The 25896-nt window shown below is 41.0% G+C and overlaps 1 protein-coding gene across 1 annotated transcript; it reads right to left on the bottom strand.

Moving 5' to 3' along the window:
* Nucleotides 1–8685: 8685 nt before the first annotated feature.
* Nucleotides 8686–20559, bottom strand: LOC308280299 (NACHT, LRR and PYD domains-containing protein 3-like; the record flags this gene model as incomplete). Its single annotated transcript, XM_080720558.1, has 9 exons — nt 8686–9257; nt 14015–14049; nt 14229–14402; nt 15113–15283; nt 16525–16695; nt 17521–19291; nt 19783–19824; nt 19970–20113; nt 20514–20559. The coding sequence occupies 9 exons, from the start codon at nt 20557–20559 to the stop codon at nt 8686–8688; spliced, it is 3126 nt and encodes a 1041-aa protein (XP_080576684.1).
* Between the last annotated feature and the right edge of the window lie 5337 nt (nt 20560–25896).

The following is a 25896-nucleotide window of genomic DNA, read 5'->3' as shown; positions in this document are numbered from 1 at the left end:
CTTTACTCTGGCCGTGTTTTTTTTTTCTTTTCCAAATCAAACCCTGCTCTTTGGTCTACTCTTTCCTCCAGTTTCAGCTTTAAACACCACAAGTGAGTGTGGAATGATGGGAATTGATATCCTGGCGGCCCATCCCTCATACTGCGTTCACTCATTCCTCCTTCCCACAGTATGAGGTCTGGACTTCAGCAGATAGGCACCGAGTATAAGAAGTTGGCCCCATACATGTTCTAGTGATCGGGGACAATCAGTGACTGCGTTTTAACTGCTGTCTGCACAACAAGTGAAAAAGCTTCCCCTGATTGGTCCATGTGTAGATGGTGACGTAGACGCTTGCTGCAGCATTTTCAAAACAACATGGCTGCCCTCGATGCAACAAGTGTAACAGTTAACGCTGAAACAATAAAACAAGCGATAAATGAAGTTATTTCAGAGTTGGAATCAATTACAACAATTAAAAAGGAACAGGAGTATGCGCTAGCGGAGTTCATCGGCCGAAAAGACGTGTTTGTTTGCCGTTCTTCCGACTGGCTGAGAGATGTTTTGCTACGCTGATTGGTTAGAGGAGTCTGTCTGTCAAGGCAAGTACTCCCGCCCACTTTTAAAGTTGCCTATAGCCCAAAGTCCAGACTTATATTGTGGGAAGGAACGAGTGAGTGAATGCACAGTATGAGGCTGGCTGGCCAGCTAGGGAATTGACAGAATGAATGCCATGTACACACGCACACACACACGTGTGTACACACGCACACACACACATGAGTAGCACGCACACTACCAGACACTCGGCCAGTGTGTGCATGTGTTTGCAAAAATGCATATAGGCCTATGCCTACTGCCTAGTGAGTGTGCGAATGCATGCGCGTGGGGCTGTGTGTGCGTGCGTGCGTGCATGCGTGTGTGTGTGTGTGTGTGGCCGGACCTGCCAAAAAGCCACATTCTACCACTTTTTCGAGTCACGTGTTCAAATACTGGATTCTGATTGGCTAAATTCCGGAGGTTATGAGAGGACTACTGCCGCAAAGTTGTGTGTCCGAGATCAATGCGCCTCAGTGTACATCCGGGGACTTTCCCCCAACCAACAAATGAAGGTCGCAGCGGTCCTATGTTTACTAACGTGCGTACTATCGTCGCCGATTTATTTGGATCCAATGCAATCCGCCAACTTTAAAGCCCCTTTTCTCTGAACCTATGCCTTTCTGGAAGCGAACAGCCTCTATTTACGGCCGGAACGGTGCTTTTAACTGACGTTAGCTTAGCTGTAAGCTAGACGCATGGATTACTATGGAGTTGGCGCCATCTGTTGGTGAGTAGAAGATGTTGTTTGTGGAACTATCTGCTGTCTCGCGGAAGTTTTATAGGCAATAATGATTGTAACTTAAGATCCTTGCAAGTTACAACTATGTGTTTTCTTTCATGTATACGGGAAAAAGTGGTAGAAAAGCTATTTACCACTCGGGGTCGGACATTATGCTCTCATAATGTCCTGAGTGCGGGTGTTATCGGACTCGGCTGCGCCTCGTCCGATAACACCCGCACTGCGGACATTATGAGAGCATAATGTCCTCTCACTCGGGGTAAATTGCTTACGTGAACAGACATACTGTAGGCTCGGATAGCAGATAGAGCACTCACATATTTTGCACTGTACCTGCTGCTAAATCCTTCTCTTCTCTGCACCTGTTCTCTGAAACTTCACTGGTAGCCGGGGATCCAGTCACCAAAATGGGAGAGGACCTGTGATGTTCTGCCACACTTTTTATTTCTGTTTTATCTATTAGTTTGGTCATTAAGGTCCACAGAATGAGAGGCCTGCTCTGCCGGAAACATTGCGAAAAAAAAAAGTTATGGCCATTTGTATATTCGGAAAAGTGGAAAAAAAGTGATGACTCATCAGTTTTTGGGGGCCAATATTTTGCCCAAGGAATGTTTTTCGTCCAAAACAAATGCTTGCAATGGATTCAGAATGATGAAGAACCCTTCGGCAGAGCAGGCCTCTCATTCTGTGGACCTTAATGACAGAAATAAAAAGTGCGGCAGAACATCACAGGTTCAACGCTATTCCTTGAGCTTTTGGGCATGTGGATCCCTGACTATGTGTGTCGGAATCCATATCACCTCTGACCAGAGAGGGAGGGAGAGGAGAGAGAGAGAGAGAGAGAGAGAGAGAGAGAGAGAGAGAGAGAGAGAGAGAGAGAGAGACACGCACGCACGCACGCACGCACGCACGCGCGCGCGCGCGCACACACACACACACACACACACACACACACACACACACACACACACACACACACACACACACACACACAGACAGACAGACAGACAGACAGACAGACAGACAGACAGACAGACAGACAGACAGACAGACAGACAGACAGACAGACAGACAGACAGACAGACAGTAGGTTAGACAGAAGGTGAGGGAGGGCTTTAAAGCAAGGGACTTCTTAATCCTAAAATAGACATATAGGATAGGTTCCTAGGATGTGTATGCTGTGAGTGTGCGTACGTGCGTGCGTGCGTGCGTAGACATGCAGAGGTACGATGAGAGGGAGAGAGAAAGAGGGGAAAGACAACATAGGGAGACAGAGTGAGAGAGAGAGAGAGAGAGAGAGAGAGAGAGAGAGCCAGAGAGTGAGAGAGAGAGATATAGAGAGTGAGTGAGAGAGAGAGAGAGAGAGATCGAGTGAGTGATAGTGAGAGAGAGAGAGACATAGAGGCAGAGAGTGAGAGAGAGAGAGTCCCACTCTCCTCTGTGACAGATCTTCCATCTGACCCTCACCTCGCAGTGCCTCGGCAGCAGCCAGAGAGTGAGAGAGAGAGATATAGTCATAGAGAGTGAGTGAGAGAGAGAGAGAGAGAGAGAGAGAGAGAGAGTGAGAGAGAGAGAGAGATCGAGTGAGTGATAGAGTGAGAGAGAGAGACATAGAGACTCGGCAGAGAGAGAGAGAGAGAGTCCCACTCTCCTCCTCAGTAACAGATCTTCCATCTGACCCTCACCTGGCGGCGCCTCGGCAGCAGCAGCAGAGCAGAGCAGAGCAGAGCACCACCAACATGGGGAACATGGCCACGGAGATCGTGGCCTTCCTGGTCACCATCTCGGGCTGGATCCTGGTCTCCTCCACGCTGCCCACGGACTACTGGAAGGTGTCCTCGGTGGACGGCACGGTCATCACCACGGCCACCTTCTGGTCCAACCTGTGGAAGACCTGCGTGACCGAACGTGCTATAAACGTTTTATTTTTATGTTTTAGTTAAAGATCTATTTTCATATCTTGTAGCTCTATATTATTCATTAGCCAAAGCATAAAATATGGTTAAAGTGGTTGAAATGATAACCAATTATGCTGATTTTCAGGTTGGTAAACCAATTTCATCCAATCAGGATAGAGAACTGGTGAAATTGGAAGTGATGACACCTAGAAATGGAAAATTGAAACGGGAACAGTAGAAGGTTGAAGTCGCATGAACTCTTTTATGATTGGAAAATATTTTTCTGTTTGTGTTTGCTAAAGCATTGGAGAAATCGGGAGAACCCTGTTATTTAGCAAACCCTCTATAATGCTGATTAATATCAGAACATACTGTATAGTGCTTTAACCTTCTAACAAAATACTGTAAAATGTGGTTTTGTTTTCACCAAAAAATATCACTTACCCTGCAGTACCTTTAAATGTATAATAGTTAAACATAATACTATAATTATTTTCATAGCTGGCATGTCTAAGAGACGTTCCTAAGCAAAACATAGATCTATAGGCACAGCACAAAGTGACACTATGAGCTTGTATATCTGCCATTTTGAATAGCCAAATATAAAATTTGCTTAAAGTGGTTAAAATGATTGTGACACTATGTTAACTAATAATTAAAAGGACACCTGGGGGTCCCCAGACCCTACTTTGAGAACCAAATGCTTTCAGTTTTTAAATCAACAGACATAATCAGCACAAACTCTGCAATTAATTCTAGACGAAGGATATTGATTATATAATTATAATAAAAAAATATGAATAACAAACAGATGCGCTTTTCAAAGAGAATGAAAGTTGGACGTTTATTGTCATAAAAGTTGATAACAATGTACATACATCTTTAGCAGTCATGATATTCTTGTCCAACTCAACTATACAAATATAGACAATAATTACTCATGAAATTTTCTACTGTCCTTCACACTTCAAGGAAAAATACATCCAAAACCAAGACTCACACATGAATGAAGAAAATCAGAGCATCTTTCTATAGAACATCATGTAGTTTATATATGACAGAGTTTAAAAAGCAACAGCATGGCATAATACATGTCTTATTGACTCTATGCATGCTTGATTCTTATGTGAACATGTGAAACAAACAGCAAACATCACATAGTTGTAGCTCTGAACAACATATCAACCATCATTTACAAGCTCTATACAGTCTGGCTCATATAGTCTGGCTCCAGCCCAGGGGCGTCACAAGGGGGGGAGTGGGACTGAGTTACTAGGGCCCAAGGTGGGGGGGCCTTCATTATGTTATACTTTAGCTCTTGAAAAATATCAGATCTACAAGCTCACAGCGCGGCACCGAGTGCCACACTGCGAGCTTGTAGATCTGCTATTTTTGAAACGTTGTGAAAATGTGTGCAAGTCTTTGAATATATGCATTAAGGGAACATTTGTAACTCAAATTTTGCCTCTGGGGGGTCCCTGGAACGAAATATTTTGACATGGGGGTCCGTGGCCAATCATTTTGGGGGTCCTTCAAAAGTTTGAGAACCACAAAAACTTAGAAGGATTTAGAAAACATTTATAGAATCGGGTCAAAAATACTCAAAGAGCTTATCTGCTATTTTTCAATATTCAAAGCATTAAATAATGTATAATAATGCGTTCCCAATCTAAATGGTTTAAACCCCCTATGAAGAACATTCATGGGAGGCCCAAGGTGGAGGAGCCTGTAATTATTTTATACTTTAGCTATTGAAAAATAGCAGATATACAAGCTCACAGCGCGGTACCGAGTGCCGTGCTGCGAGCTTGTAGATCTGCTATTTTTTTAAACGTCGTGAAAATGTGTGCAAATCTTTGAATATAGGCCTATGTATTTTTTAAGCGAACATTTGTAACTAAAATTTCGCTGCAAGCTTGTAGATCTGCTATTTTTTTAAACATTGTGAAATGTGTGCAAATCTTTGAATATATATATTTTTTAAACGAACATTTTTAACTCAAAGTTTGATTCTTGGGGGTCCCTGGAACTAAATATTTTGAGACAGGGGTCCGTGGCCAAATAAATACATATCATTTTGGGGGTCCTTCACATGAAAATGTTTGAGCACCACTGACATAGAAACGTAGGGTTTTTCAAAAAACCTTAGAAGGATTTGAAATATTCAAATACTAGCACAAACTTTCATGGTTAGAAAAAGATAGCAGATCTACAAACTCGCAGCGCGGAACTCGGTGCCGCGCTGTGAGCTTGTATATCTGCTATTTTTCAATAGTTAAAGCACAAAATAATGTGTAATAATGTGTGGGTTAAACCCCCTATGAAGAACATTCATGGGGGGCCCGCAGTGAATCCTTGTACCCAGGGCCCAGAATTTGGTGCGACGCCCCTATACGGTAGTTACTTCACAGATAAAATTATTACAAAGCATACTGTCAAAGGGTACAAATTAAACCAAATTAACCCTAACCCATTCAGAGGGTGCAAATTAAACCAAATTGACCCTAACCCACGCTGCGAGCTTGTAGATCTGTTTTTTTTTTTTTTTTTTTTACATTGTGAAAATGTGCGCAAATCTTTGAATATATGTATTTTTTAAGCGAACATTTGTAACTCAAATTTTGATTCTGGGGGGTCCCTGGATCTAAATATTTTGAGATGGGGGTCCGTGGCCAAATAAATACATATCATTTTGGGGGTCCTTCACATGAAAAAGTTTGAGCACCACTGACATAGAAATGTAGGGTTTTTCAAAAAACCTTAGAAGGATTTGAAATATTTAAATACTTGGACAAATTTTCATGATTTAAAAAATAATTAGCAGATATACAAACTCGCAGCGCGGAACTTGGTGCCGTGCTGTGAGCTTGTATATCTGCTATTTTTCAATAGTTAAATCACAAAATAATGTGTAATAATGCGTGGGTTAAACCCCCTATGAAGAACATTCATGGGGGGCCTGCAAACCAAATTGACCCTAACCTAACTGTTACTAGGGCCCAAGGTGGAGGAGCCTTAATTATTTTATACTTTATCTATTGAAAAATAGCAGATACACAACCTCAGAGCACGGCACCGAATGCCGCGCTGCAAGCTTGTAGATCTGCTATTTTTTTAAACGTTGTGAAAATGTGTGCAAATCTTTGAATATATGTATTTTTTAAGTGAACATTTGTAACTCAAACTTTGCTTCTGGGGGGTCCCTGGAACTAATTATTTTGAGATGGGGGTCCGTGGCCAAATACGTATCATTTTGGGGGTCCTTCACATGAAAAGGTTTGAGCACCACTGACATAGAAACGTAGGTTTTTTTTCAAAAAACCTTAGAAGGATTTGAAATATTCAAATACTTGCACAAACTTTCATGATAAAAAAAATAGCAGGTCTACAAGCTCACAGCGCGGAACTCGGCGCCACGCTGTGAGCTTGTATATCTGCTATTTTTCAATAGTTAAAGCACAAAATATTGTGTAATAATGCGTGGGTTAAACCCCCTATGAAGAACATTCATGGGGGGCCTGCAAACCAAATTGACCCTAACCTAACTGTTACTAGGGCCCAAGGTGGAGGAGCCTTAATTATTTTATACTTTAGCTATTGAAAAATAGCAGATCTACAAGCTCACAGCGCGGCACCAAATGCTGCGCTGCAAGCTTGTAGATCTGCTATTTTTTTAAACATTGTGAAATGTGTGCAAATCTTTGAATATATGTATTTTTTAAACGAACATTTTTAACTCAAAGTTTGATTCTGGGGGGTCCCTGGAACTAAATATTTTGACACGGGGGTCCGTGGCCAAATAAATACATATCATTTTGGGGGTCCTTCACATGAAAATGTTTGAGCACCACTGACATAGAAACGTAGGGTTTTTCAAAAAACCTTAGAAGGATTTGAAATATTCAAATACTAGCACATACTTTCATGGTTAAAAAAAGATAGCAGATCTACAAACTCGCAGCGCGGAACTCGGTGCCGCGCTGTGAGCTTGTGTATCTGCTATTTTTCAATAGTTAAAGCACAAAATAATGTGTAATAATGCGTGGGTTAAACCCCCTATGAAGAACATTCATGGGGGGCCCGCAGTGAATCCTTGTACCCTGGGCCCAGAATTTGGTGTGACGCCCCTATACGGTAGTTACTTCACAGATAAAATTATTACAAAACATACTGTCAAAGGGTACAAATTAAACCAAATTGAAACTAACCCATTTGTCAGAGGGTGCAAATTAAACCAAATTGATCCTAACCTATTTGTAACTGTCAGAGGGTACACATTAAACTAAATTGACCCTAACCTAACTGAGTTACTTGGGCCAAAGGTGAAGGGGCCTGTAATTATTTCATACCTTAGCTATTGAAAAATAGCAGATCTACAAGCTCACAGTGCGGCACCAAATGCTGCAATGACGAGCTTGTAGATCTGCTATTTTTTTAAACATCGTGAAAATGTGTGTAAATCTTTGAATATGTATTTTTTAAACAATTTTTTTCAACTCAAAGTTTGATTCTGGGGGGTCCCTGGAACTAAATATTTTGAGACGGGGGTCCGTGGCCAAATAAATACATATCATTTTGGGGGTCCTTCACATGAAAAGGTTTGAGCACCACTGACATAGAAACATAGGGTTTTTCAAAAAACCTTAGAAGGATTTGAAATATTCAAATACTAGCACAAACTTTCACGATTAAAAAAAAATAGCAGATCTACAAACTCGCAGCGCGGAACTCGGTGCCGCACTGTGAGCTTGTATATCTGCTATTTTTCAATAGTTAAAGCACAAAATAATGTGTAATAATGCGTGGGTTAAACCCCCTATGAAGAACATTCATGGGGGGCCCGCAGTGAATCCTTGTACCCTGGGCCCAGAATTTGGTGCGACGCCCCTATACGGTAGTTACTTTACAGATAAAATTATTACAAAACATATACTGTCAAAGGGTACAAATTAAACCAAATTGATCCCAACCTATCTGTAAATGTCAGAGGGTACACATTAAAACAAATGGAAACATTTGACAGAGGGTGCAAATTAAACCAAATTGATCCTGAGCCATTTCTTTACTGTCAGAGGGTGCAAATAAAACCAAATGGATCGCAACCTATTTGTAACTGTAAGAGGGTACAAATCAAATGGATTGCAACTGTCAGAGGGTGCAAATGAAACCAAATTGACCCTAACCCATCTATCAGAGGGTGCACATTAAACCAAATGGACCCTAACACATTTGTCAGAGGGTATAAATTAAACCAAATTCATCCTAACCTATTTGTAAATGTCAGAGGGTGCAAATTAAACCAAATGGACCCTAACGCATTTGTAAGAGGGTACAAATTAAACCAAATTGATCCTAACCCATTTGTCAGAGGGTGCAAATTAAACCAAATTGACCCTAACCCATTTTGTCAGAGGGTTTTGTAACCCTAACTCCTAACCACCTCATCATCGTTGTCATGGTAACCCTAACCTAACCCTCCTCCTCCTCCTCCTGCTGCTCCTCTCTCTGACACAGAGACACTGAGTCGTCTTTAAAACCCAACCTGAACCCAGCATAGAGTGGTTCAGTGAACCTGGACTGGTAGGTGTGTAAGTGTGTCAGTGAGTCAGACAACACTCTGTAGAAGGACAGAGTGCCGGCAGGACAGTCCAAATACACTCCTACTCTGTTGGAGCCAGAGGAGCTGTCAAGGAGGGCAGTGAGCTTGTTATTGTGCCACACTCTGTAACTGTTATCATCACCCTTACAACCCAGACACCAGGACTTGTTATTCTGTCCAAACTCACAGTCATCACCAATACCCTGTCTTTTGATTGATCTGTATGACACTGCTATCTCAACATATCTACCACTCCACTCCACCTCCCAGTAAGATCGTCCAATCAGACTCTCTCTACACATCACCTGGTCCCAGTATTTAAATCTGTCTGGGTGATCAGGATACTTCTGATCCTCTCCCACATTGGTCACCTTCCTGTTGCTGTCAGACAGAGAGAGGGCTCTGTATGCCGTGTTTGGATCCAGTGTGAGTTCACACGCACCTGATGAGAGAACGAGATGCAACACAACAACAGTTTACAAACAAATACAACGTAATAATGACGTACAGATGTTATTATTAATAATAATTCTGTTTTTTGTTTTGTATTTAATTTTTCTCACAAACAGGAAGACTGTCCTCCACAGGATGCATGAGATACACAACACAAAGCCGACTGTACTGTAATAATTTAGTTTTGTATTTAATTTTTCTCATTTTTCCCAACAAATTATTAAAAATAAATGAAAAGGTTATTGAGAAAACACGGTCTGCTCACGTATTAGGAGGGTAGTATGAGTTACCAGAAAAGAAAATGGGTTTCAATGAATCTATCATGGTTAAAATGGAGTTTGAAGTTACAATGGGTGTGTATGTGGAGAGGCCCTGAGCCTGCAACATTTACATCAAATATGTAAATACTGAATATAGTAAATTAAAAACTGTCCAGGGTGTTCATAAAAGAGCCTGATTAGATGATGAAGTGACCAAACGTTCCCTTTAAGCTGTTCAAAAATAGCCGATCTACAAGCTCACAGATCGTCATACCGCGATGCTCTGTGAGCTTGTAGATCTGCTATATTTTATTTTGTTTTTTTTATGTTTTCACCCAGAAAATGTAGAACTACCTTCTGTAAATTGTCATCATTTTCCATATTACAGTACATGTCACACCGTATAATCCTCAGTGTTAATTTAACTCTAAAAAGTAGCCTATGAATATTATGCTAACCCATTTTTAACTATGAGAGGGTAAAATGGAACCAAATGGGCCCTAACCCATAACTGGGAGGGTACACATTTTACCAAATGCACACTAACCCATTTACTTGAGTGTACAAAAGTAACCAAATGATGCAAACCCATTTGTAACTCTAAATGGGTACAAATTGAACCAAATGTGTACAAAAGTAACCAAATGATGCAAACCCATTTGTAACTCTAAATAGGTACAAATTGAACCAAATGGACCCTCACCCGTTTGTAACTGACAGAGGGTACAATTTGAACCAAATGGACCCTAATCCTTTTGTAACTTTGAGAGAGTACAAATGGGACCAAAATGATCCTAACCAATTCATGACTCTATAAGAGGGTACAAATTTAACCGAATGGACCTAAACCCGTTTGTAACTACCAGAGGGTACAAATTGAACCGAATGGACCCTAACCCGTTTGTAACTACAAGAGGGTAAAAATTGAACCAAATGGACCCCAAGAGGGTGCAAATGGAAGAGGGCCCACTGGCCAAAGCTGGAACAGCAGGCGGGGGGACTACATGCATGAGCATACGAGTTCAATGACGTTGAGTGTCGTTTGTGTCTCGATGTAACACATTTTGGCACATCCAGATCCACATCCAGATTGGCACATCCATTTCAATTCAACTTGCATTGAAATTAATAGCTGGGGGGCGGGGCTATCTGCTCTCTATTATACTCTATGGCTGTAACCCATATTATCAGGGGTGTCACAAGGGGGGAGAGGGACTAGGTTACTAGGGCCCAAGGTGGAGGGGGCCTTAATTATTTTATACTTTAGCTATTGGAAAATAGCAGATATACAAGCTCACAGCGTGGCACCGAGTACCGCGCTGCAACCTCGTAGAAAGTTGTAGAAAAATGTGTGCAAATCTTTGAATATATGTGTTTTTTAAGCGAACATTTGTAACTCAAATTTTGCTTTTGGGGGTCCTTGGAACTAATTATTTTGAGATGGGGGGTCCGTGGCCAAATACGTATCATATTGGGGCTCCTTCACATGAAAACGTTTGAGCACCACTCGCATAGAAACATAGATTTTTCAACAAACCGTAGAAGGATTTGAAATATTCAAAGACTTGCACAAATTTTCAAGATAAAAAAAAAAAATAGCAGATCTAAAAGCTTGCAGCGCGGAACTCAATGCCGCGCTGTGAGCTTTTATATCTGCTATTTTCAATAGTTAAAGCACAAAATAATGCGTAATAATGTGTTCCCAGTCTAAATGGGTTAAACCCCCTCCCCTTATGAAGTACATTCATGGGGGCCGGCAGTGAATCCTTGTACCCAGCAGGGCCCAGAATTTTGTGGGACACCCCTGCATTTTATTATATGGATTATAAATCTCAGTGGGTACAAATGGAACACAGGCCATTCATAATTCTGAACCTCCTATTTGTAACTGTCAGAGGGTACAAATTAAACAAAATTGATCATAACACCTAACCACATCATCGTCGTCGTCGTCGTTGTAACCCGAACCTAACCTAGAACCAAATGGACCCTAACTCATTCATAACTCACAATGTCTGCGTGTGGATTTTGTGGATTTTATTCACACATTACTTAATTAAAACTGATGTTTGTGTCATGAGTTCATCTATACAGCAAATATGAATATAACGCAGCGATAAACAAAAACATTTTCTGAACAAATTTGAGTTTTTACCATGAATAAAACCAACCTGTATGAATGACACATCACCACATTAAGAGTTAGATGAGAAATAAGCATGTCACATTTGACCTTGAGAGGGTACAAGTGTAACCAAATGAACCCTATCTCATATGCAGTGGTGGAAAGTAACTGAACACAAGTACTGTATGTATAATATGGAAGTACGTTTACTTTACTTGGGTAGGCCTACTCCCATTTTACTTCATAGGTTTTTTATTTTAAATGTTAAATAACTTTATTTATTATTTGCATTTACATAAATAATTAAAAACATTAATTAACCACTTCAGCAGTATTTTACTCTCCTTCTGAGCATCAGTGAAGCCTTTGACCTCTGTTAATTCACAGCAGTATTTGTAAATAGCAGATTTAAATATTTAACCAAAGAAAAAACACTGTTTTAGTAATACATAAATAAATAGATGAATAAATAAATATAATGTTATTTGTTTTGCTTTTACTCCACTATGTCTCAGGGTAAAATATTGTAATTTACTGCATTGCAATTATTTCAAAACTTTAGTTAGGCCTACAAGTTACTTTGTAGAATTTTATAGAAGAAACACACATCCCCCCCCCTCCTCCTCCTCCAGTTTGGGAAGCAATGCTATGAGCATAGCAGTGGCATTATGAATGTGTCCACGGATTCCAATAGCAAAGAATTTAGTTTATTGCTTAAATGTATGAATATTATATATTCAAATATTTGAACAGATTTCAGAAATAGCAGATCTACAAGCTCCTAGTGTGTCACTTGGTGCCACGCTGTGAGCTTGTATATCTGCTATTTTTTAATAGCCAAAGTATAAAACGTGGTTGAATTGAGTGTGATGCTACATTCACTTATCTTTCTGGGGACCCCCTGGTACTCCCCCAAGGACCCCTGGGGGTCCCTGGAACCCACTTTGAGTACCAATGTGCTATTATACGGCTTAAAAATAAAATGACACAGATGCTTTCCTGGTTTTAATGGGCACATTCAACTAATACAAATCAAAGCAGATTGAGCACATTCCATTTTAACTCAGTGCTCAGTTGCCCATTTACCCATTAAGGCCCGGAAAGCCTATGAAACCGAGAAGCATCTGTGAAATCTTTTACATTTTATACATATTTGACGATTTTCAGTCAAGTTAGGTTAGGATTCAAACTAGGCCTCTGGTCCAAGTGGGTTAATTCACTATGACATTGTTTATGAATTTTAATTGGATAAGCTTGATTACATCAAACAAACCAGCCCCTTAGAACCAATATAACCATAGACACTTACAGATATATTTTCGTCCTTGCCTTACCCCTTATCCCTAAACGTCTTTGCCTTTTTTTTACTATGTTTGAAAAATATTTCAAAATACTTCAAATAGCCGATCTACACCAACACATTGTGAGCTTGTAGATCAACTATTTGAAATATTTTTTCTCAAATTAGTAAAAAATGGCAAAAGAGTTTACGGATAAGGGGTAAGGCATGGACAACAATAGGGTCTCTACTCTCATAGAATACAAGCCGCTCGCCAAAAAAAGGCAGATATTTCGCCAGGTGCTCGCACAACTTTCGCCCGACTTTTGCCCAGGAATTACCCATTCGTATTCTTATTGAGTGATGTACAGTAAAACTCCAGGCGAACGGACACCTTCCAGACGAACGGACAACACATAATGATCGGCGAACGGCCAGGCAGGGGAACAGACTTGTTACCGCCTATATACTTAATCATGGAGATTCATCATACGCTGCCTGGATATCAGTCTGGACTGGTTTACGTTTCATTCTCTACAGAAATGTGTTGATGTTAAAAAGAAATTGTACTTTGTAATTTGTACTTTTGTAAAATACCACAATTCAGTGTAATACTACTGATCTGAGAGTGTACAAATGGAACCACTTGGAACCTATAACCCATTTTTACTTTTACTGTGAAGCTGTGTTTCACCCTCAAGCCTATTAGGCTACTGTGTTGTATGACGGCAGAATGTGTTGCTTCTCAATTTCTTACTGCATGCTCATTGGCTCATAACATTCAATCTTTAGATATCAACATTTGGTATTGAATGATGGGGGATTTTTCAGTAATCGAGATATTGAATCTGTTCAATGAATGACTGTCATCTGGTGGGAGAACAAGATACAATACAGCACCAGTTTACAAAGTATAAATAATATGATATCCTAACCTACGTCCTACAACCCTATGCTACCATTCCTACTACTTTCCTACAATTAACTGAAACCTCTGACTGGGTGTAATCGCTGGATATGTGCTGTTTCGATTCAATGAATAAAACAGAATACACACTTACTTAATGTGCACGTGCTCAAACCTGGTGTCAGCCAACACTCTCCAGCATGGTGAACACTGTGGGAGAGGGAGAAATATAGTCAGGCCTGTATTTTCACTTTGACAATAAAACAATATGATAAGGATTTCACTCCATTAAACATTAAACAATACTATACTGTACACAATCACAGTTATAGTGTACTGTAAACCTACTAGAGCATATTGACACTGAGTGGAATCAAGTGCCTCCATACCTAAGCGTCTCAAGGCTGCAGTGAGGATCCTTCTGTCTAGCAGACAGTAGCGCCACTCCTGGCTCTCCTGGATGGTTGTAGCTGATGTTCAAAGCTTTCAAATGGGAGGGGTTGGAGGTCAGAGCTGAGTCGAGGGAAGAACAGCCTTTTTCTGTGACCCCACAGCCTGACAAACTACACGCGCACGCGCGCGCGCGCGTGCACACACACACACACACACACACACACACACACACACACACACACACACACACACACACACACACACACACACAGTTACCTAATGTATGACAAACATAATTATGCACACATACATACATGTACATACTGTAAGGTGCAGTGCACACATACTGTACAAATATGCATATAATATTTAAAGTAAGACCCATGCACACAGAAGAAGTACCTCAGTGTGTCATGATGAATGTACATGTTATTTATTTCATTTTATTTGCCTTTGTCTTTACTACAGTTATACGTCTTAATTATCTTCTTTTAGTGTTATTATTGCTGCTGAAATAATGAGGAATTGGCAGGAACCAAAACCACTATTATGAAATATAACAATATACACCTTTAATCTTTAATTGATTTCACCTTGAGTACATAAACACTGCCTTCTCTACACTGACATGTTCACTATGATGGCTGTGTATTTGCTTGTAGTGTAGCACTCAATGGTCTTCTTTTTTACATTAGACCTATTTCCTGTTGTGTGGTGTGGTATATTGTACTGTGTTGTGTTTTGTGTGTATTGCAGTGTGTTGTGTATTGTGCAAATTGTGTCTGTGCCCTGCAGTCTAATACTACCAACATTCAATCATAAAATGTTATCACACGATATTGAATCTAACTAGTTATTATCAGTGCACCTAGTTACTAACCTGAGAGTTTCCAGTATACAGTGCTTACACGCCAGTCCAGCAGAGAGCAGATCCACTCCGCTATCCTGTAGATCGTTGTTACTGAGGTCGATCTCTCTCAAACTCAAACTGGAGCTGAGAACTGACGATAACTCCTTACAGCATCTCTCTGAAAGGTTACAGCCACTCAGCCTGGAGAAAAAAAGAATGATAATTGTATTTTATGTTTTATACACACATGTATGGCTGTACACACAAACATAATTATGCACACATATACTGTATGTATGTGTCTATGAAGTTAACATTATTCTTAACATTATCATAGACTGTATAAAAGATATGGACAAAGCGACGCCATAGCGCAAATGAAACAATATGGGTCCTTGGCATGGGTGTCGCCATCATAGATTGAAATGCGATCAGAGGAGGCTATTGGCCACAGATATAAAAAGCTGGATACCTTGTCCACCCGCTGCAGTTGATTGGAGCGACCCGTCCAACTTGGTGGGCACAAAAGAGGAAGTGTCAAGGGCAGGCTGCCACTCAAAAACACTACTGGCCAATCACAATGCGTCTTTTCCGGGACTTTTCCATTCAAACCTGCCTACCGACCTTACACACACAGAAGAATTCCAAGCCTGTCAATCAAAAATGCCCACCAAGGCGAGACGGGTACCAGAGAGCCGGAAGAGGCGTCTACCTTTTTATGTCTGTGCTATTGGCTGCCAACGGTCACGTGCAAGCGCAGGGATACATGGGAGAATGTGGTCGAAGCCTCCCGAAATACAGCACACGAAGTAGAACTAGCGGCCAATCATAGGAAGTTTTAGTTCCGTATTGGGCTCATTTTAAATCGGCGGAACTATGCCCCTGGTCGTAATGCCAGATTTTACTCTTGGTTGCATGCTGAAAATAGCCGATCTACAAGCTCACAACGTTGTGAGCTTGTAGTTCAGAGTGCAACACCAGAGCGCGACCAAACTTAAGATGACTTGTCTTTTAGTTCCACTGGATCTATCCTGCACTAGTCCCTCCCTATCATTTTAATATAGTTTTTATTTGTTGAGGAAATTGTCGATATGTTTAGTCTTAGATTTAGTCATCATAGCTTAGTTTTAACTTTGCTTTAATTTTGTTTTTGGTCAGTGACAAGTGACAACAAGTACTGTAGTCGACAAACATTTTTCATCTTAGTTTTAGTCATTGAAAAGTAAGACCCATGCACACGGAATCCATACCAATGTGAAGACACATGTGACGCATGATCTGGGCTGATTGCCCCAGGAAATGTGCCAATCTCAACCCAAAACAATGGTAATTACCTCAGAGTATGTTATGATCGATGAATCTCAGCACACATATGTGATCATAAAATTCGATCATGTGATAAAGAATCGAATTAGTTATTATCAGTGCACCTAGTTACTAACCTGAGAGTTTCCAGTATACAGTGCCTACTCGCCAGTCCAGCAGAGAGCAGATCCACGCCACTATCCTGTAGATCGTTGTTACTGAGGTCAATCTCTCTCAAACTCAAGCTGGAGCTGAGAACTGACGATAACTCCTTACAACATCTCTCTGAAAGGTTACAGCCACTCAGCCTGGAGAAAAAAAGAATGATAATTGTATTTTATTTTCTATTGAAATGAAATAACATAATCTTGAATCTAACCAGTTAATATCAGTGCACACACACACACACACACACACACACGCACACACACGCACAAGCACATGCATACCTCAGCACAAACATCTGTGTGATGATAAAATATGATCACGTGATATTGAAACTAACTAGTTGAAACTAACAGTTCATATCAGTGCACAAACACACGCACAAACACACGCACACATAAAATACATGCATATACGCTCATATACACATATTGCAGTGCAGTGCACCAGTGTTAAAGAGGTGGTGCCATAGTTTTGTACTTTTTCTGTTTTGTATGTGTCTATGAAGTTAACATTATTCTAATGGGCCACCAGGTGGGGTTAATGTGCAGATTTGTTTTCCTTGTGTATTTGTGTTTACTTCCTGAAAGCTGAAAGCCTCTGAGTCAAGTTGACACAGATTAAATGACATCCTATAATCACGCATTGAATCTAACTATTTATTATCAGTGCACCTACTTACTGACCTGAGAGTTTCCAGTATACAGTGCTTACTCGCCAGTCCACCATAAAGCAGATCCACGCCACTATCTTGTAGATCGTTGTTAGTGAGGTCAATTTCTCTCAAACTGAAGCTGGAGCTGAGAACTGACGATAACTCCTTACAGCATCTCTCTGAAAGGTTACAGCCACTCAGCCTGAAGAAAAAATAACAGAAATAAAAAAAACATTATTGTATTGTATTTTATTTTCTATTAAAATAAAACAACATAATCTTGAATCTAACCACTCATTGTCAATGCACTTACAGAGCTGTCTTGGAGGCTTTGACCACTGGCAACAGCCTCAGAAGACACTCCTCTGTAGCAGAGTATTTCTTCAGGTCAAACACGTCCAGTTCCTTTTCTGATGACAGCAAGATGTAGACCAGAGCTGACCACTGAGCAGGAGAGAGCTTGTCTGTGGAGAGACTTCCTGAACTCATGGACTGTTGGATCTCCTCCACTAGAGAATGGTCATTCAGCTCGTTTAGACAGTGGATTAGATTGATGCTCTTCTCTTGAGAGGGATTCTTCCTGATCATCTTCTTGATGTACTCAATGGTCTTCTTATTGGCCTTGGACCTATTTCCGGTCTTCACATCAAGCAGTCGTCGTAAGAGAGTCTGATTGGACTCCAATGAGAGGCCCAGCAGAAAACGGAGGAACAAATCCAAGTGTCCATTGCGACTCTCTAAGGACTTGTCTACAGCACACTGGTAGAAGTCAAATTCCTTGTCTCTGAATGGATTTGGCAACTTGGAGGTTGCTTTTGGTTTTCTCAGTACGTTGTCACCATTGTTGATGAATGACACATAGGCATAAAGAGCGGCCAGAAACTCTTGAACACTCAGATGGACAAAGCAGAACACCTGGTCCTCGTATAGCCCATACTCCTCTTTCACGATCTGTGTGAAAACTCCTGAGCACACAGCGGCATCTCTGATATCAATGCCATACTTTTTCAGGTCTTCTTCACTGAAGATCAGGTTGCCATTTTCCAGCTGGTCAAAGGCCATTTTTCCAAGAGACAGAATGACATTGCTGTTCTGTTTACTGCTGGTATACTTTTCATCTTTCTTTTTGGATTGATCCACTGTGAAGTGGATGAACATCGCAGCCAGGGTGTTAGGTCCTTTCTCATCCTGTTCTCCTTCTCTTAGCGCATTCTCCAGAACGGAAGCAATAATGGAACAGAAGACTGGGATGTGACACAAGATGTAGAGGCTTAGTGATTTCTTGATTTGTGAGAAGATTGTTTTGGCCACATCCTTATCACTGAATCTCTTCATGAAATACGCTTCCTTTTGAGCATCAGAGAAGCCTTTGACCTCTGTCGTCCTGTCAACATAATCAGTCGGTATCTGATCGGCTGCAGCAGGTCGAGTGGTTATCCAGAGTTTAGCAGAGGGTAGCAGGTCCCCCCTTATGAGATTTGTCAGCAACACGTCCAAGGGGGCCGGCTTTGTGACATCGGTCAAGATCTCATTGTCCTCGAATTTTAAAGGAATCCGACTTTCATCCAGTCCATCAAGGGTGATCATAACTCCGGACCCGTCGGGGCCACAGATTTCTTCCATCTTGGTTTCACCAAAGTACTGATGAAGGAGCTCCATCAAGCTGAAAACCTTGTCCTTCTTCTTATTCAGCTCTCGGAAAGTGAATGGAATCATGAAGAGGACATCCTGGTCGGCTTTGTCTTCTGCCCAGTCCAGAGCACGCTTATTTGCTAAGACTGTTTTACCAATGCCAGCCACTCCTTTCGTCATCACTGTTCTTATTGGGCCCTTTTCTCCAGGTAAGGTTTTGAACATGTCCTCCATGCTGATGATCTTGTCTGGTTCTGCTGGTTGCATGGATCCTGGTGCAATCTGTCTGACTTCATGTTCTTTATTGACCTCGCCACTCCCACCCTTTGTGATGTAGATGTCTGAGAAAATGTCATTCAGAAATGTTTTTTTCCCTTGTTTTGTAGACAAAACCTGAAACTTCTTCCTCAGTCTAGACTTGAATCGTTGTTGATACACAGCAGGAGGAGTTGCTAAAGGACAAAAGAGCAAAATACATCATTGAGGGCATGTTATGGTAATTATAGAACACAAATGAGAAGGGTTGGTGATTCTCAAGTTAACCACTTAAACTCTATAGTTGAACATTTCCACATGGCCTTGCAATTTATTTGACCTGATTCCAGAGGGCTAAACTAAATATAGCTTTGCTGAAAATAGATGGAAACTCACAACGCATCACAGTGGTGATGCTGTGCGGTGTGAGCTTCTAGATTGGTTATTTTTTGCTGAATGTTCAACTCATAAGGGTAGTGCTAGACATATCAGAACTGATCAAATTTAGATTGCTTTCACCCCCCACCCCCCCAATCATCAAGAAGACTATAGGAAAATATCCCTAAGCAATAACAAGTGACAATCTACTACACTCCCAGTGTTTATTGTACAGTTTTTCAAATGTTATCATGTGCTGCCATCACTTTGTGATATTGTGATGAAATGCTGTAAATTAAAACGTTCTTACTGCTCTCGGCAGGCTTGTTAGCTTCGGATGGCTGTGCAGATCCTGCATATGGAGAAGACGATAATGATAATGAAACTCAGTGAGTGGACATTATGGCATTATGCCAATATGACATTCATATCTTTACAGTAGAAAATATCACAATAGCCTACATTGTTCCTCTTGTGGAGCAGACTAAAATATGTACCTCTGTCTCCGTCTGATGAGGAGCTGACATTGATGTTGATGTTGACAGAACCACCAATGTGACCAGAGATGTTAGGAGACATCACTATGCCTCCACTCTGGGCGTTGACTTGAGCTGGAGGAACTGCAGGTAACACTGAAGGACCTGCACAATACAATCATCAGTGTTAATAACATTTGCTGAGTGTAAAAATTATCCCATCAAATGTTACAAACTTTCAGAGACAACAAGTAAATGCAATAACTTCAGTTTTACATGACTAACACAAATTAATGCACTTTGTAAAATCAGAGGATTTAAAACAACTTCTGGGCTGATAAAATACACATACAGACATTGAACAAGGGACACACACATTCATATGAATCCATGTAACTTATGTAGCTATACAGCATTTTTGAATAATTCATTTAACTGTTCCTGAAAGAAAATCAAACTCTTTCTTATAATAATGTGTCACAGCAGTCAGTAGTGTCACTAGGCTTATTTTCTTTTAAACATAAGATAGGGTAATGTATTCTTTCTTTTCAAATGCCATTGTTACCTGGACAGTCCTCATCTGACTTAACAGGAAGTTGAAGTTGCTCCATTGTGTTCAGGATCACGTGTCTTCACTCTGTCACCCATTGATACACATTTACATTTACTCAATTGATCTCTTAGACATAATATAAAGGGGAAATAAATAGATATAATATATACAGGATAAAAAGCCATAAACAGTCACTCACTGTTTCCATTGGCATGATGTTTATTGTAGTAGGTCAGGTGGTGTAGTTCTACAATATTTCCACTAGATGGTGCACATTGTCTACATTGAATAAGAAAGATACAAATAGTGAAAGATCAAACAAAGTTATTTTTTAAAGTAGAAATATGGATTGTTGTTGAAGGGGGTTGTGTAACATGGTGCCTCTTTGTTCCTGAAGCACTTCATATTTATATTTCAAAACCGTTCAGTCATTAAATAAAAGCCTTTAAAGAAAATAACAGATCACAACTCACAATGTGAGGCGTTGCGAGCTTGCAGATCTGCTATTTTCACTATTACTGATTGACTGCTTGTTGAACATTTTTGGAAAACATTTTGCTAAATTCCACCAGGAGCGTTGCATTGTGTTACCACCATCGCTTCCTTTAACTTGATGTTCCACCTGCTCCTGCACTTTTTTTCAGAGAAGGCACAATATTTATGGATTCATGCAGCTACAGCTTAATGTGGCCACATTGAGTGGTGCTAGTCGTTTTAATAAATGTATCTCTACTTTATATGCTGTACTTAAAGGACCAGTTCAACCATTTCCAAACTATCCTCATATACTGTTATTTGTCCTAATGCTCATTGTAAGATGGCATGGCACCCTTTTTGTCTTTTCACTCTGTCTCTGAGGAAGGATGTGGACAGTTCTGAAACCCAGGGCCGGTTCCTGGCATAAGCAAGGGCCACAACCACTAAGGGCAGCCACATCACAGGGAGAAGGTGTCATTCAAAGATGCCCGTATCTGGCCGTATCCAAAAAGAAGAAACAAAGAGAAAACAAAAAACAAAAACACAAACATTTTCAGTGGGGGAGCCACCGAAAATAATCCCCCTCTCAATTACTGACTTGCTACTGAGCTAAAACTATTCAGTAATAGAGAGGGGGATCTATTCCCTCCCACAGGGAAGACATTCTGGGATCTCTGAGGTGTGATTTCTGACAGCAGCCCCAGCAGGGGGCTCACAAATACTAATGTTGGTACATTTTGGGCTGCTGAGCAGGAGATGGAGTTTATGGAGAGATTTAATTTAGTCTACACAACCGTAAACCTTATTTTTTGCGCAGTTAACCTATGCTAGCCAACAACGTTTTACTCCAATACAATTATTTGACACCTTTAGTTTATGCGTATTTGATCATTAATAGCATACAAAAACATCCATTAAACATTTAAATCCTGTTTTAAATGTTGGCCATTTGAGAATAGACAATCTCCAGTGCAATGTGTCCTGGGCTTGTAGATCTGCTATTTTTGAGAAGGTTTGCAACTTTGGTGGCCTATATCTTTGACAAATGTGATTATTTTAACTTTGGTACTTCCACATTACAAGGACACTTTCTGGCCCCAGTGTGTGCTTGGACTTAATGCAAGTACACACTCATCAGCTCATGCATCATTCACTACATTTTAAAGCGCTGCAAACTTGTAGATCTGCTATTTTTGAAAAGTTGTGAAAATGTGTGCAAATCTTTGAATATATGTATTTTTTAAGCGAACAATTGCAACTAAGATTTTGCTTCTGGGACGTCCCTGGAACTTTTTGAGATGGGGGTCTGTGGCCAAATACATATCATTTGGGGGGTCCTTCACGTGAAAAGGTTTGAGCACCACTGACATAGAATTAGAAACACAGAAGTATTTGAAATATTCAAAGACTTGTACAAATTTTCACCATTTAAAAAAAATAGCAGATCTACAAGCTCGCAGCGCGGCACCGAGTGCTTGAGAGCTTGTATGTCTGCTATTTTTCAATAATTAAAGCACAAAATAATGCGAAATAATGCGTTGGGAGAGTGTTTTCTGCTGGTGTTTCAGTCCGAGTGTATCAAAGGGTGCGTTTGGAAATGCGCACCGGGTGTGTGCTCAGTGTAGAGTGCCTAAACCTAACCCTAATCCTAACCCTAACCTCAGTAAAACTAATCCCAACCCTAACCCCGGGGCCTAACCTCAGTAAAACTATGCCTAAAACTAACCCTAACCCTAACCAGAACCGGTGCGCATTTCCGAACGCACCCTTTGATACACTCTGACTGAAACACCAGCAGAAAACACTCTCCCATAATGCGTTTCCAGTCTAAATGGGTTAAACCCCCTCCCCCCATGAAGAACATTCATGGGGGGCCTGCAGTGAATCCTTGTACCCAGGGCCCAGAATTTGGTGGGACACCCCTGGACACAGCCATGATCAAACCCAGCAATACTGGCAGTAGGCTATTTTTACATTTAAAGGGAACAATGCCTCACTTCCCTGAGGCGGACGCTGACAGAACACAACACAATGCTCCATATGGCCCCAGTGGAGCCCTGCTACAAGAACAAAACTACCACGGTGCAGGGGGGCAAGAGGGGAGTCGCCAGCTCACATGGACCACCTTGCCACTCCCCCACGTATCAGTGAAAACGGTTATACCGAGTTGCAAATAGTCGAAAACAAAGGCGACTATACAGCAGGCGTTGTAGGCGCAACGTGGAAAGGGACCTTCTGGCGTAGTACAGCCGGCTGCTACGGCGGCAGGTTGATCTATCGAGCGCTGATCATTTCCGGTTGGCGTTGTCATCTGCCGTCGCCGTACTAAGCTTAAATAGCCTACTGTCTCCTGGCACCGGACCTGCCACAGTGTAGGTGTATGAATGATCATAACACATGAGCCACTTCACAATCACATTGTCCTGTTAGGCCTATTATCTAACACATGTACAAAACACATCGGAGGCAGTCATTTCATTTCAGTCACCATTCTACCACTTAAATAGGCTACTCATTATCATTGTCATCATAGTGATCATCAAACATTACATGTGGACCGTGATTTATTCAAATCCAGACAAAGCAAAGACGCTTTGTTTTTTAACCTTCACAGTTAGCCTACTTTTAAAATTATCCTACATGAAATTAATGAAGACAATATTGATTTAAATTCAAATATGTTTCCAAATTTATGTACTGACTCTGCCAACATTTCCTCTTGTTTCCTAGATAAATGTCACATTTAATTTGACACTTGAATGGGTTACCCATAATGTTAACAGAGCAGAGGGGAGACAGCAGACAAAGAACCTGTCGCTTTTCAGTGACATCACTGTCTTTACTGCTGTGCGTTTATGAGGGCCGACTTTGAAGATCCCAACATTTTCAACTACTAGAGTGAATTCTCCAGGTTAGTATTAATCAAGAAGTCTAGCAAAACGCCAGATGGAAGAAGCAAGATGCGATGATTTCCCAAAATAAATAGCCTAATATACATGAGAGAGAAGCGTATCTGCGTATTCAAAAATCAAGGGATTTGTCTGTGATGTTTTTACCATGCGACCACTTAAATTTAAGATTTCCAATGCTAGTTATAGTTGTTGTGGGTTGTATATTGTGATGAGTTATATCACTTAAAAACTGACACATCAAACAACTGTGACACATTATTTAGAACACAAATAAAATCCCTACAACCTCAGTATTCAACCAGTGAAATTACGGTATTTTACAATGCCTCTCATAAGGATCGCATTGACATCTGCAGAACACTGTTGTCCCTTAACCGAAGTCTCACTTGTGTTTAGACAACGTTCTGAGACCAACCAAACCGCTGTTTGGTTGGTCTCTCCTCTCCGCTCTCCTCTCTCTGCTCTGGTGCAGAACAGAAGCTGTTTGACAAGTAAGGGTGCCTGTGAGGTCAAAACAGCGGTTTGGTTGGCCTCAGGACGTTGTGTAAACACAATCCAATAAAAAAATACTAACTTTGAAGCTAAAGAAATAACCGCACTTGCCTGAGGACAATCCACTGTGTTAGTTATGAGAGGGCCCACGAAATCTAGCAACAGGTGCAGCCGAAATCTAGCAACAGGGGCAGCTATGAATCGACTAAAGCAGGTATGAGGGGGTATGATAAAAGGCAGATTTAACCCTGTATGTGTTTTGGTCTGGATGCCTCCTTTAACCCCTTGAACGAAAGCATTCATTTTCAGGGGGTAAAATTCAGCAAACATAGCAGATCTACAAGCTCACAACACGTCACGCTGTGACGCATTGTGAGCTTGTTACCCCAGGGCTCCACTGGCTGCGTCGCGTTGCTCTGCGTCTTGACGGCGTCATTGACGCAGACACGTTGCCGTCCGACTGGCTCCACTGAACGTGAATGTGTTGATATTTCAATCAAAGATCATAGGATATTCGCATTATCAACTGTAGTGTAATAATTTATGCTGTGTAAAGTACCGGAAAAAATAGCAGATATACAAGCTCACAACATGTCGAGTGCATGAATCTGTCATCATGCTGTTGTGTGACTGTGTCTGAGCTTGTAGATTGGCTATTTTCGGTACACCAGTCCAGCGCAGCCACGATAATGTATAGCCTAAAAATCTGTGTTCAGACTCAGTCACTCACTACTGGCCTGTTTTTAGGAGGAAGAATTGAGAAAGTTGTTGCCTGTTGTGAACTTGTGATTAGCCTATATCATGTGGGAAGACCACTGTAATTACATAAAAAAAATATGCGAGGAACTTTGGGACATCTAGTCACCCTTGTGAATGACGTGAATGGATAGGCCTATCCAACAGCAGAAAGGCACGTACGGTATATACATTTAATATGCAATGCAATTACATTTAATCATAATTTATACATGACTGGACGTTGTGGACGCCGTCAAAAATTGAACCGGGGCAATTTTTGAGTTTGGACGCCGTCAAGGGAGCGTCCGACGCGGACGTCGACGTCGGCAGTGGAGCCACCCTTCATTGATTAAAACGGGAGCGTTCCCAACGTTGACGTTGACGCGACGCTCGACGCGCCCGGTGGAGCCGGGGGGTCAGATCAGTTATTTTAGAGACTATAGGTGTAGCCTACCATTGGCTGGAAAAGAACATATTAATAGACAAGTAAATAAAACAATAAAATAATACAGTACAAAACACAATTGACCAAAATAAGGGGAGCAACAGGAACATAATAAATGAACGTAATAAACAAACAAATAAATAATGCACCAGCCAGGGCAGGAATTTCAGGGAGGCCATGAAGGCCATGGCTGTCGTTTCCCCTCAGTTTGGCCTTGTGCCCCTCAAACCAATGGCATGACCTGAGGCCACAGTGGCCTTACTCCAGCTGACTGTACCCCTATCCCTATAAACGTCTTTGCCTTTTTTTTTATATTTTGGAAAACATTTTA

This window comes from Nannobrachium achirus, assembly GCF_963921795.1.
Source record: "Nannobrachium achirus genome assembly, chromosome: 24".
Taxonomy (NCBI): domain Eukaryota; kingdom Metazoa; phylum Chordata; class Actinopteri; order Myctophiformes; family Myctophidae; genus Nannobrachium; species Nannobrachium achirus.
Note: the sequence above shows the minus strand (reverse complement) of the source record. Positions and strands in the feature narration are given on the sequence as shown.